The following is an 11,235-nucleotide window of genomic DNA, read 5'->3' as shown; positions in this document are numbered from 1 at the left end:
AAATCGTGAACATTGTCCAAATTCATGAACATTTTTAACAAATTTGCGACCATTTTCTAAAATCAAAATTCTTTCAAATTCTCGAACATTTGTTGAAACTGCGGACATTTTCGGAACTAGTGAATATTTTTTGTGAACCGGCAAATATTTTTTGACATTTGGTAACAATTTTTGAAATTCAGGAACATTATTTCATTTTCGACAAACATTTTTTTGAGTTCATGAATGTTTTCTGAACCAGGGAACTATTTTTGAATTTGTTAACATTTTAGAAATTTTGGGAATGATTTTTGATATTTTGAACATTGGCCAAAAATGTTGAACATTTAGAAAAACTATGATTTTTTTTAAAATTGTGGATATTTTTTGATACACGAACATTTGTTTTGAAATTATGAACATTTTTATAATCTGTGTGCATTATCATTTCCCGAACATTTTTCAAATCATGAACTTTCTTTCAATTTAAGAACATTTTTCACAATTCATAACTCTTTGAAATCCTGAATTATTTTTAAAAAGGAAAAACTGAAAACAGAAAAAAAAATATGAAGGGAATTCCCGCCCCGAACATGATTGTGCGCTGGGGAGCGGGTGTGCGTGTTTCAATGATTTCCGGCGCGCAAGTCGTCATATAGGAGGTCCCCCATGAGAGCAACTAAATAAAGGGGCACTTTGGCATTTTGTAGAGACGCTGCAGGGATATACCAATGGGCTTCAGTGATAGTTCTTGGAGGCATTACAGACCCAACAATTCTGAAGACTCTAGAGTGCCGGGAGGAATTATCTCCTGCAGAGGATTTGGGTGTAAGGAAAATATGGATCGCTTCATATTGCCAAAATGTCGTGAATGATATTGTATAATGATCCGGGAGAAGACATGCTGCAATTCTACATGAAATAATGGAGCGTAGGGAAGCGTTTGAAGGATGTAAATTTATTTTGGAATGTAGGAATTTCAGTTTTGAAGCTCACAATCTCGCCACATTTGGTTGTGCAAATGACCCAAACCTTGTACCTATGGACATTTTGATTCATTAATAAGGTTGCAAGAGAACTCTGGAAACAACTAAAGGGGCACTTAGGCTAGTTGGCCTCCAAGGCGAGCGATAGTGGGCTGGCCCAACATCGTTCGCGTCCAACAACATCCTCCAAAAACAAAAGTGAAAAAAAATCTTCACCATTATTATTATGCGAGACCTAGGATTTGAACCAGCATGCCAACGTTGATGGACTTTACACAATAATAAATGCACCACAATCACTTTGATGTCTTTTATCTGAAAACAACGCCATTGGACCCTTGTTTAAGTCCCAATATAAATTATTTGAAAAAGGAAATTTTAAAAAGCTCATCGTTTTTTATAAAATATCACATATTTTTAAAAATGTTCACAAAATTGGAAAAATTTCCATCAATTTTGAAAAAAAAAGTTCACGAATTTGAAAAGAAGCGCATCGTATTTTCAAAAAAGATCGCAAATTTGACAAAAAATCATTGATTTTAATAAAACGGTTCACATATTTGAAATAAGTCCATCGATTCTGATAAAAACAAATCAGGGATATGAGAAAAAAGTTCATCAATTCTGAAAGAAGGTTCATAGATTTTATAAAAAGTCCCAAATTTTGAAAAAAATCATGAATTCAAAAAAGCTCACCGAAATTTGAAAAGACATCAATTTTTATTAAAAGAAGTTCATGCTTTTTGAAAAAGGGAACAAGAAAAAAGAAAAATATAAAAGAAAAGGGAAAAAATAAAAAAGGAAAAATAAAAAATAAAAAGGAAAAATGAAAGAAGACAAAGGATCTAACAAATGAGTTGTCTAGTTGGCTACCATAGCTAAGACTAAATGAGGAGGCCTCTGGTTCAAAACACACCTGCGCTTAGTCTTTTGCAGGTTAAACAAAAAAAGGGTAAATGGGTTTGTCCAGCATGGACGGGGGTGTGCACCCGTTTGCGCAAACTGAAGTAACGGGTGCTAAAGATGCCGAATAGGGTTTACGTAACTAAAGGATAGGAGCCCCGCACGGGTTAATTTTGTGGGCTGAAAGCGTGCCAAGTGGCAGCCACCACCACATATCGTGTGTTGGGTGTGTTCCCTCTTGAATTTATTTTTTATTTTTCTATACACGGTTTCAGGTTTTAAATGTGTCTTGTTCTAGGTCTAGTGCTTTTTGGTTTACATAGATTTTGGAGGGGGGGAAATCATGATTTTTTGTGAATGCTTTTTTGGTTCCACGCGAAGCACAAATTTGCTTTTCGGGGAGACACAAATTTGCTTCCACGAAAAGCAGACTCATAAAGCGAAAAAATCGCGGTTTTCTTTCGTGCGATATTTTTTGTGCTTCCACGAAAAGCACATATTTGCTTCTCGTGAAAGTACATATTTGATTATGCTAGCTGTGTTGCTTGGAAAGGGAGAAAATCATGATTTTTTTTGTTTGTTGTGTGATTTTTTGTTTTTGGCTTTCACGAGAATCACATATTCGCTTCTCGTGGAGGTACAGATTTGTTTTCGTGAGAAGCACAACTTGCTTCTTGGAAAGGAGAAAAAAATCACAAAAAATTGTGCTTTCACGAGAAGCACATGTTTGTTTTTAGTGGAGGCACATATTTTACTTCCGCGAGAAGCACAATTATGCTCCTCAAAAAGGGAAAAAATGGAATTTTCTTGTTGTGCATGATTTTTTTTACTTTCATGAGAAGCACACATTTGCATCTCGTGGAAGCGTAGATTTGTGCTCCATAGAAAAGAAAAGCGAAAAATAACCATGCTTTTGGCTTTGTTTTTTTCTTTTTTATTTTTTCATGAATTTTTTTAACATATTAACATGGGACCTAGTTTCAAATATCTCGAGGAAGTAAATACAATAGTGCAAACGGTTCAGAAATTTAGACACACGGTTCAATAGATAAAACATTTTGAATAACAAGTCTGCGGAAAAAGGGAAAACTCACATGTTGTGACAAGTGTTGCACATGCAGTGCGCCACTTGTCAACGCCTGAGAAGGTGGGAGTGACATTTGCAAAGGGTACCCCTTAACTAGTATTTCTGTGAGAGCAAGTAACTACATGATACCCCTTGTGCGAGCCCTCCAAGGACCATTTATGTGTGCTGACACTGCACCAAGTGGTGCGTCTAGCCGCCGCTAAATGCCGCATGTTGTGTGCTCCCTCTGGGTTTCACTTTTTATTTTTCTATACACGTTTTCGGGTTTTACATGGGTTTTTCTTGGGTTTTTTCGGCTCTTTGGTTTAAGCCTGGTTTTCCCTAGGTTTTGAAAAAATATATGAATTTTGTCTTGCATGATTTTTTGTGCTTCCAGGAGCAAGACAGATTTGCTTTTTGTGGAGACACATATTTGCTTCCATAAAAAGAGCTTCTTGAAAAAAAACATGAATTTATTTTTTAACAATTTTTTTGCTAATTTGCTTCTCCTAGAGGCGGATTTGCTTATGTGAGAAGCACAGTTGTGCTCTTGAAAAGGAATTTTTTCAAGAAAATCCTCTTTTGTGTGTTTTTTTCACGAGATGCACAAATTTGCTTCTTGTAAATGCACATATTTGTTTTTGTGAGAAGCATGACAAACGGTTTGTGCTTTCACGAGAAGCACAGATTTGCTTCTCGTGGAGGCACAAATTTGTGCTTATTGAAAAGGGTAAAAGGTAGAAAAAAAACGTGGTTCTGGTTCTTTTGAAAAAAAAATCATCAAAAATTTTCAACTTGGGATCTAGTTTCGTAGCTCTCGACTCGAGAAATCCAACAGTGACAACAATTCAGAATTTACACACACAGTTTAAGAGATAAAACATTTTGAATAATAAATTTATGAAAAAAGGAAAAACTCAGGTTTACAAGTGGCGGACATACAGTGCATCACTTGTCAGCGCCTGGGAAAGTGGGAATAACTTTTGTAAAGGGTACCCTTAACTAGTGTTTTTTTTTAATCCTTAAGGTTTTTTGAGAAACTTTTTTTAAAGGGAAAAGCTCTCGTTCAACCGGCGGAACACTCCAATGCATCTTCCGCCTCCCCTAAACAACACGCGTCCCTTGTGGTCCACCTACATCTTCCTTTTCACCTTATCTCTTCAGCGACCTCTTCCTCCACTCATTTTCTCCCCTATTCTTGCAACAGCCTAGGCCATCGGCCATCTATGCAAACCACCATGTTCTTTGCAAAGCGCCGGCTGACTTCCCAAGTCCAACCACCGGTCGTGATAACGGCGACGAGCGACGGAATCACTCGAAGCTGTGAGTGGCACCACGACGACGACCAGAGACGCGCCTCGGGCAGCAGTCACGATCTATCGCGGCACCACCACACGAGTCACTGCCATCCGACGGCAACGGAAGCTCGACCTTGGCCGGCCATGGCCGCCACCACCTCAAGCTCCTCCTGCCGCCAGCACCATCTCCTTCATGCTACGGTATCTGTTTGCAAAAATAGAGTTCTGCAACATGAACTCTGTTGCGAAAAAAAATAATCTGAAACATGACCCCTGTTGCAAAAGATTCTGCAAACGATCTTTACATTATTTTTTTGTAAGAAAATTCTGCAACAAAATCTCTGTTGCAAAAAAATAAGAAAGTATAAAATCCTGTGATCTTTAGAATTTCCGCAACAAGATCACTGTTGCGAAAAAAAATTGTAACAAGTCCTTTGTTGCAAAAAATAGAAAAAAATACACGCTCGGATGATTGCAACAAGCAGACTGTTGCAGAGGGTTAATGGTCAACAAGAGGCTTTTCCGCAACACCACTCTTGTTGCAAAGGACTAGATGCTTACGTGGGTAGATCGGACGGCCGTTACGTATACATCTAATGGTCAGCAAGGCGGCGGATCTTTTTTAAATCCTTATAAGTATCTTTTTTAAATCCTTAAGTAGTGTTTTAGCACTTGTGGCATACATAGGCACAAACCTAACAGGCCCTGAAAGACGGCCTGTAGTTAAAAATTCGGGACAAGCCAAGGTTCAGCTCTAATTGGGCTGGGACGAAACACTGATCTGCGAGGAAGTTTTATTCGGCCCTCCTCGTCATCATCCTCGGAGTCCAGAAACCTTCACCAACATGGCAACATCGACCATGGGCGCCGCCGCGGCCGATCTCGAGGCGCGTCAGCTCCTCATCCTCCGTCGCGTCGAAGACCTTGAGCTCGCTGCCCAGCAGCACCGTCTTGGGGCGCTCTCTCTCTCCGACGCCGAAGCGGAGGTGGAGGCGGGGGACACCGAGGAGCGGCTCTCGGCCCTCCTGGCCGCGCGCGGCGTGCACGACTTCGCCTTCCGGCGTGTTCCAGCGGACTACTACGACCGCCCTCTCGAGGAGCGCCGCGACCTCCTCGCCGCCGATTCAGTTGCCCAGCTTTGCAAGAGCATAGTGATGGTACGGCCTCTTCCCTTTCATATCCCCATGTGGCGTTTCGTCTAACACCTGACGTGCGCAATTGCGTTACGTTGTTGCAATTGACTGTATTTACTTCATTGTGGCATTAGGTTGTCTGTGTTATCCGTGGATTTAGAGGAGTAATGGATTGTTTGGTAGTTATGTATAAAGGCAATGGCCTAAAGGATTGCTAATACCTATGGTTTATTGGATGGAAAATGCTATTAATCTTATATCAGGGTCTGTGATTCGTGTGCAGCATGAGCAAAAGGCTGTTACGATCCTCAATGATTTGTTCAGAAAACAGTTTTACTTTCAGTTCATGGTTGTACCATGATATTGGCTAAGTGCTGTTCGTGTTCATGAAAAAAATGCTCTAATTGTCAGTTACCATATGCAGTTCAAATAATGCTGCAACTAATAAGTTTAATTTATTGATGATAAAGAGTTGTGTCAACTAGTGTTTCGATTGCAGGTAGTTATGTTGGATTTATATTGTATCTTAAGATTGTGAGATCAACGGCCATTAGCTTCCATGCAACAAAAAGATGTCTCTAGTTGGTGGATGAATAAAGATACAGAGTTTTTGGCATGCCATTATAAGTTGGAAGGTGCTAGGTAGACTTGGTAGAGAACTAGGGAATGAATGGTCTTTTTTAGGAAAAATGTGTGTTGCCATTGATTTGAGCTCAGATGGATGGCTGTGAGGTAGATTGTTATACATAGGTTAATGACAGTAGATGCTGTTGTTATGAGCTACGGCAAGTTGGCACCTGGTTATGACATTTATAGTTTGATGGGTCCTTACAATTCGGCTACTCAAAACTACTCAAAATTAGCTTTTTAGTTTAATTTTGACACATAATTGATTACTGTCCTTGCTACTTGAAATTTGCAAAAAAATACTAATGCTCATTGGTAGAGAAAGTTTTTGCTAATCTGCTGTCTTAATGATTCAGTGGATTCCAGGCTAAGTCCGATTTGTTTATGCCCAAATTTGAGAATTGAAACCAAAATTTGTTTGCTGATTAATATGTGAATAGTATCTCCCCCTTCTCTTTTTTATTTCGGATTTCTTTTCAACAGATTTTGTCTTTTGTGCTTCTAAAGTGTTAGTAGATTGATTTTGTGTAATGGTATCTCTCCCTTCTCATTTTATTGCATTGTTTAAGGCGTGGTATCCATGGATATGTTCTCTGAATCATGTCCACTTTTCGCAGGTGAATACCAAAGCTGCTGCAGATGTAGTTGACTGCAGTAACCCAAAGAATTCTAAGTATTACGTTGTTATTGTTCAGGTAACCTTTTATAATCTCAATGTATCATCTTCAAACTTGATACTCAGTACAGTATATTTATTTTGATAACTTGAATATCTTTTGCAGTATATGGCACGGCTTAATGCTGAAAACATCAAGAACTTCCTGTATACCCTAAATGAGAGTCAGATACCCAAAAAGAGATTTAACAGTAAGATTGTTTTCAGTGTATTGAAAATTCTACAATCTCAAACTATTCATTTGCAGGCAGATGTATGTACCATCAAACATTGTTAGTCATATGTTTCTTCAGAAACATCATTGTCTGTATCTTAAATAAAAATATAAAATGCATATACCAATCTGCTTCAGTTTCAAGATCTTCAGGTGTAGCTGCAGATACTGTTGCAGTATCAGAAAATTAAAATGTATACTTTTGTTTTTGGTGCAGTGAGGCTCGCACCAGAAGAGGAGTCACTCATGCTTACTGGGTTTGTGCACAATGGTGTGACATGCATCGGAATGAAAACAGACATACCGGTAATGGAATTTTGCTGTTACCATGTTGCTTCTTGAAGGATGTATGTTGTTGAAGATACTATCGTAATTATATTCAGACTGAAGGACAACAGAACTACATAAGAGATAAATCACATATTTTGCATATCATATCTGACACTATATGCCTACCGTCTCCTTGAAGTTTCCTAGTCCATTTCAAATTCTGTACGAGTAAATTGATGGTATTAAACAATAGATATATTGTTTCAACTTTCAACTGTGACTAGAACCAAAATATCTTATCAGTTGCTCAAATAGACGTTCTAAATGAATGACATCAAATTTTGACATTCTGTATTGTACCATTGGTTGCTTTTTTTGTTTCTTTCTAGTGTCAAGATTATAATCTGAAATTTGCAAGGCATCTTATACAAAGGGTTTGTCATCAGGTTATCATAGATGAAGCTATCACCAAGTTGGATGAGGATTTCTTCTGGCTAGGTGGTGGAGAAGTTGACCTCAAGCTCGGGATGCGGACCTCACAGTTCCTTAATGCTTTCAATCCATTTGTGGTGAAGTGTAGTTAACGAGTGATAACCATACAACTTAACAGAAGCTTCAGATCCATGTGGTTCTATGCGGCCTTGATCAACGCACTGCCAGGGAGGTACACTAGGCTTTTGCTTGGATCTGGGGTTAGGATGTCTGTCTTTTTTGGAGCAGGCGTTTCCCTTCCAGTTGCGCTTCTCACATTTTGTTACATTATTTACTGCCGATTGTTGGTAAAATTGATGCAGCGGAGGGGACATTCTTGGGAAGATCGATATAATTGCGGCAAGTGGGCTTATACTATTACTAAGCCCTTTGTAGTTTGGGCCTGAGAGTTGAAAACCAGTGTGAAGTGTGTAAGCCAGACATCTGGCTGCGTCCCCTCAAAAGAAGAAAAGAAGTCTGGCAACAAAAACCAAAGTTTGTTTCTGTCTTGTTGTACTAGTACTCAACATCTTTTCAATGGAGCTTCTTAGCTGTTTTCAAGTATAAAACCGCCATTTTTAGATAATTTGAGGTTAGAGCGTACGTTTGTGGTTTCGAAACGGGTGGCTTTGATTCATGAGTTAGGCTAGAATAATGTGTTAACAGGCTGCTAAATAAGGTACAAAGGGATCAAAACCTATGGTTTGATCATTGATGGGCTCAAGTACAATCACTGCACTAACCACTTAGACCCAGGTTGGTGCTCTAAGAAGCAGAAATGACAATCATGTAGTGGTGCATATCTGTATTGTTCTTATCATTTTGCTCGTCTCAAGTTCCCAAGCCACCACTATGCAACTCATAACTACTGGCCAACTCTAGCGAGCCATGGGTTGTGTGACAGGCCAAGCACCCCTCCTGGTGTCTGTTGTTTCACCACACCGCCAGGGACATCAATGACCTCGTCAGAAGTACGTGATGATCAGGCCGAACCTGGGCCCCATGGGTATATGAAACATGTCTTGAATTTCGATTTAAAGGAAATACAATATTTTTGTTCTGTTATATGCGTGTTCTCCACTATATGTACTTTGCTTTGTTATCGAAATTGTCCCAGATTTTTTGTTCAAAAATGGTTCATAATAAAAACCCGGTCCTCATCAAGAATAGCATACTCTAGCAGAGGAATAAAATAAGTGCTCATGGCCATTCATATGGATTTCCTGATGTGCTCATTTTACTCTGGAACCTCTTATGTGATTATATCAACTCATCTACTTGTTTTCTCTATTTCCTTTTTTCATTGCCGGATGCACACATTTTGGGAGACATGAAAATGATCGAACTTAACGAAAATTTGTGCATTATACTGGTGTACAAATGTACTATATCAAGTCAATAACCGATTACCACTTTTAGCTCACAGATGAAAAATCCCACTAATATATATTCCTAAAAAATGCCAATCAATCCATCATCAATTGCCATGTTCCAACAATGAAGACATAGTATTGGTAATTTATATATCTATATCTATATCTATATATGTTTACCTAATATTAAAGGGAGGATTGTTTCTCCAATTTTTTTGGTTTACGGTGGGACCCAGATAATTTTCGTACCTCCGAGGTGGTTTGTCGTGCGGGAGTTTTATCGTTCTCCCGATTCGTTTCTGCCAGAAAAGAAAAAGTCAGAGCAACAATGGGCCAGCCCATTAGGGTACCAACACCCCGCGCCAGTAAAACGTTTCTAAGAAACAACAATAAGCTGCGAGGACTCGAACCCAGACACTCACGCTAAAGCGTTCAGAAGTCTACCACTAGACCAAACGAGACTTGGTGTTCATTTAGCCGCGCGAAATTTTAAATTAAGCGCACAGTCGCGCCAGATATTAAGAGGATTTCTTTTTAAAGTGAATATATTTTAGAACACGAAAATTTGCAAAGTTGTTAACAAAAATTTAAACTTGCTTTTTTTCAAAAGAAAAATATTTCTCTTTTTCTTAAACCTGAGTATTTTTTAAAACTAGGAGCTACTGTTGTGATTATTTTTCGAATTTGCAAAAATTTAAAAACTCAAATATATTTTGAACTTTAAATTTGAAAAAGCAAACATTTTTTAAAACATGATTTTTTAATCTATACTTATTAATAAAACTTGGGGAATTTTTGAAATACGCCCACCTGATGCATTGTTTTAATTCAATTTATTAAACTAGGATATGGAAGGAATCTTTTTTCTCTGTCAAGTCTTCACGTACGACCAGTCTCACTCACCCAGTGACGCCCGTCAAAATGCATGAGGAGTCCAACTAAAATTTCATGGTCTATCTAACACAAACTATTCAGTTTACATGGTGACACTGACATATATTATTGCAGTGCTTTTCCCTATTATATTAGCTAGCTGATTAAAAAAACTTTGTTCAACGGTCTTGATCTTCGCCAGACACGAAGGCAGCTCAACAATCCAACTGTTGGACCTGGCCAACCTTGCTTAGTGAAAACTGGTACTATGACCACCGGCGATGAGGACGACAAAGATGACAAGCAGAAACATGTGTCTGGTGTTATATTGAAATGGAAGATGTGGACCTGTGGATGAGGTATTAGTCATGTTTATTATGTTATGGGCATGAGGGTGAGGTCTTTAGTCATGCTCAGTGGGTAAGGGCGTGTGAGGGCTGATTTCACCAGTTGCAACGCACGGGCATGTTTGCTAGTACCTACCTACTAATAAAGGAAATAGATATTCTTGGTCCGTCACGCTATTTTGCAGAAAACTCCTTGAGTTTTTTGCTAATCAACCCACAATCCACCTTAAGTGATAGAAAAACTTTTTTTTATTTTTTATGGAAATCTGCTTTAAAAAATAGTCATATCTTTTAGACCGTAGCTCTAATTTTAACATATTATATATTAAATGTGATTAAGAAAATGTGTAGAATCTGGATACCATGTTATTTTACTTGTTAATCATTTTTAAAATGCTATTTATGATGCAACCTTAATTAATAGCTCATGACCCGTCTTTCTTTCCTACTAGTGCTGATTCGAGTTGCAAATGAAAACCCTAGCATAACCAGATTGGAGATGAAAGAAACCATCGATAACCACACATGCGCGCCTCGACAAAATATCACAGGAAAAATAAAATACATTTCTCATCTTATGCCTAGAGAGAGATGCCTTAAGATTTTGACCACATTCAAATGTGTTGTGGTTGTGTGAGCACTGAGGCCACCATCGACGAGGATGAGAAGGAGCATAAGCAGCAACATAACTGGAATGTCGTATCACAGACGTGGACCTATTGAGGTCTTGATTCATGATTATTGGGTGGGGGTGTGTGGTATTTTTTTCCTCCCGTTGCAATGCATGGTCTTTTTTGCTAGTCATTTAAAAGTCGTTATCAATAATAGTGGTAAATTCGCATAGGGCATATTCTACATACATATAGGTAGATGCATACCTTCTCTCGGATTGCATCTGTCTTAGTGAACGGTGGGTGTGGCCACACGGGTCAGTGATGGGGCTCTTCGGCTAATCGACTCTGATGCTTGAGCAAGGAAAAAAAATGAGACAATGCCACACACGAGAGATCAAGAAGAAT

The 11,235-nt window shown here is 38.6% G+C and overlaps 1 protein-coding gene across 2 annotated transcripts; it reads left to right on the top strand.

The window, feature by feature from the left end:
• The first annotated feature begins 4,051 nt into the window (after window positions 1–4,051).
• Window positions 4,052–8,192, top strand: LOC109771509 (uncharacterized). 2 transcript variants are annotated; one of them, XR_002234872.4, is made up of 6 exons: window positions 4,097–5,389; window positions 6,610–6,687; window positions 6,775–6,859; window positions 7,100–7,188; window positions 7,599–7,816; window positions 7,947–8,192. XR_002234872.4 is itself a non-coding variant. In XM_020330205.4 (5 exons), the coding sequence occupies exons 1-5, from the start codon at window positions 5,078–5,080 to the stop codon at window positions 7,734–7,736; spliced, it is 702 nt and encodes a 233-aa protein (XP_020185794.1). In that variant the 5' UTR covers window positions 4,052–5,077; the 3' UTR covers window positions 7,737–8,192. The 2 variants fall into 2 exon arrangements, 1 of the variants encoding a protein (XP_020185794.1); XM_020330205.4 differs by having other exon boundaries at window positions 4,052–5,389; window positions 7,599–8,192.
• The last annotated feature ends 3,043 nt before the right edge of the window (window positions 8,193–11,235 follow it).

This window comes from Aegilops tauschii, chromosome 6 (assembly GCF_002575655.3).
Source record: "Aegilops tauschii subsp. strangulata cultivar AL8/78 chromosome 6, Aet v6.0, whole genome shotgun sequence".
Classification (NCBI taxonomy): Eukaryota; Viridiplantae; Streptophyta; class Magnoliopsida; order Poales; family Poaceae; genus Aegilops; species Aegilops tauschii.
This window is presented reverse-complemented; position numbering and strand designations above follow the sequence as displayed.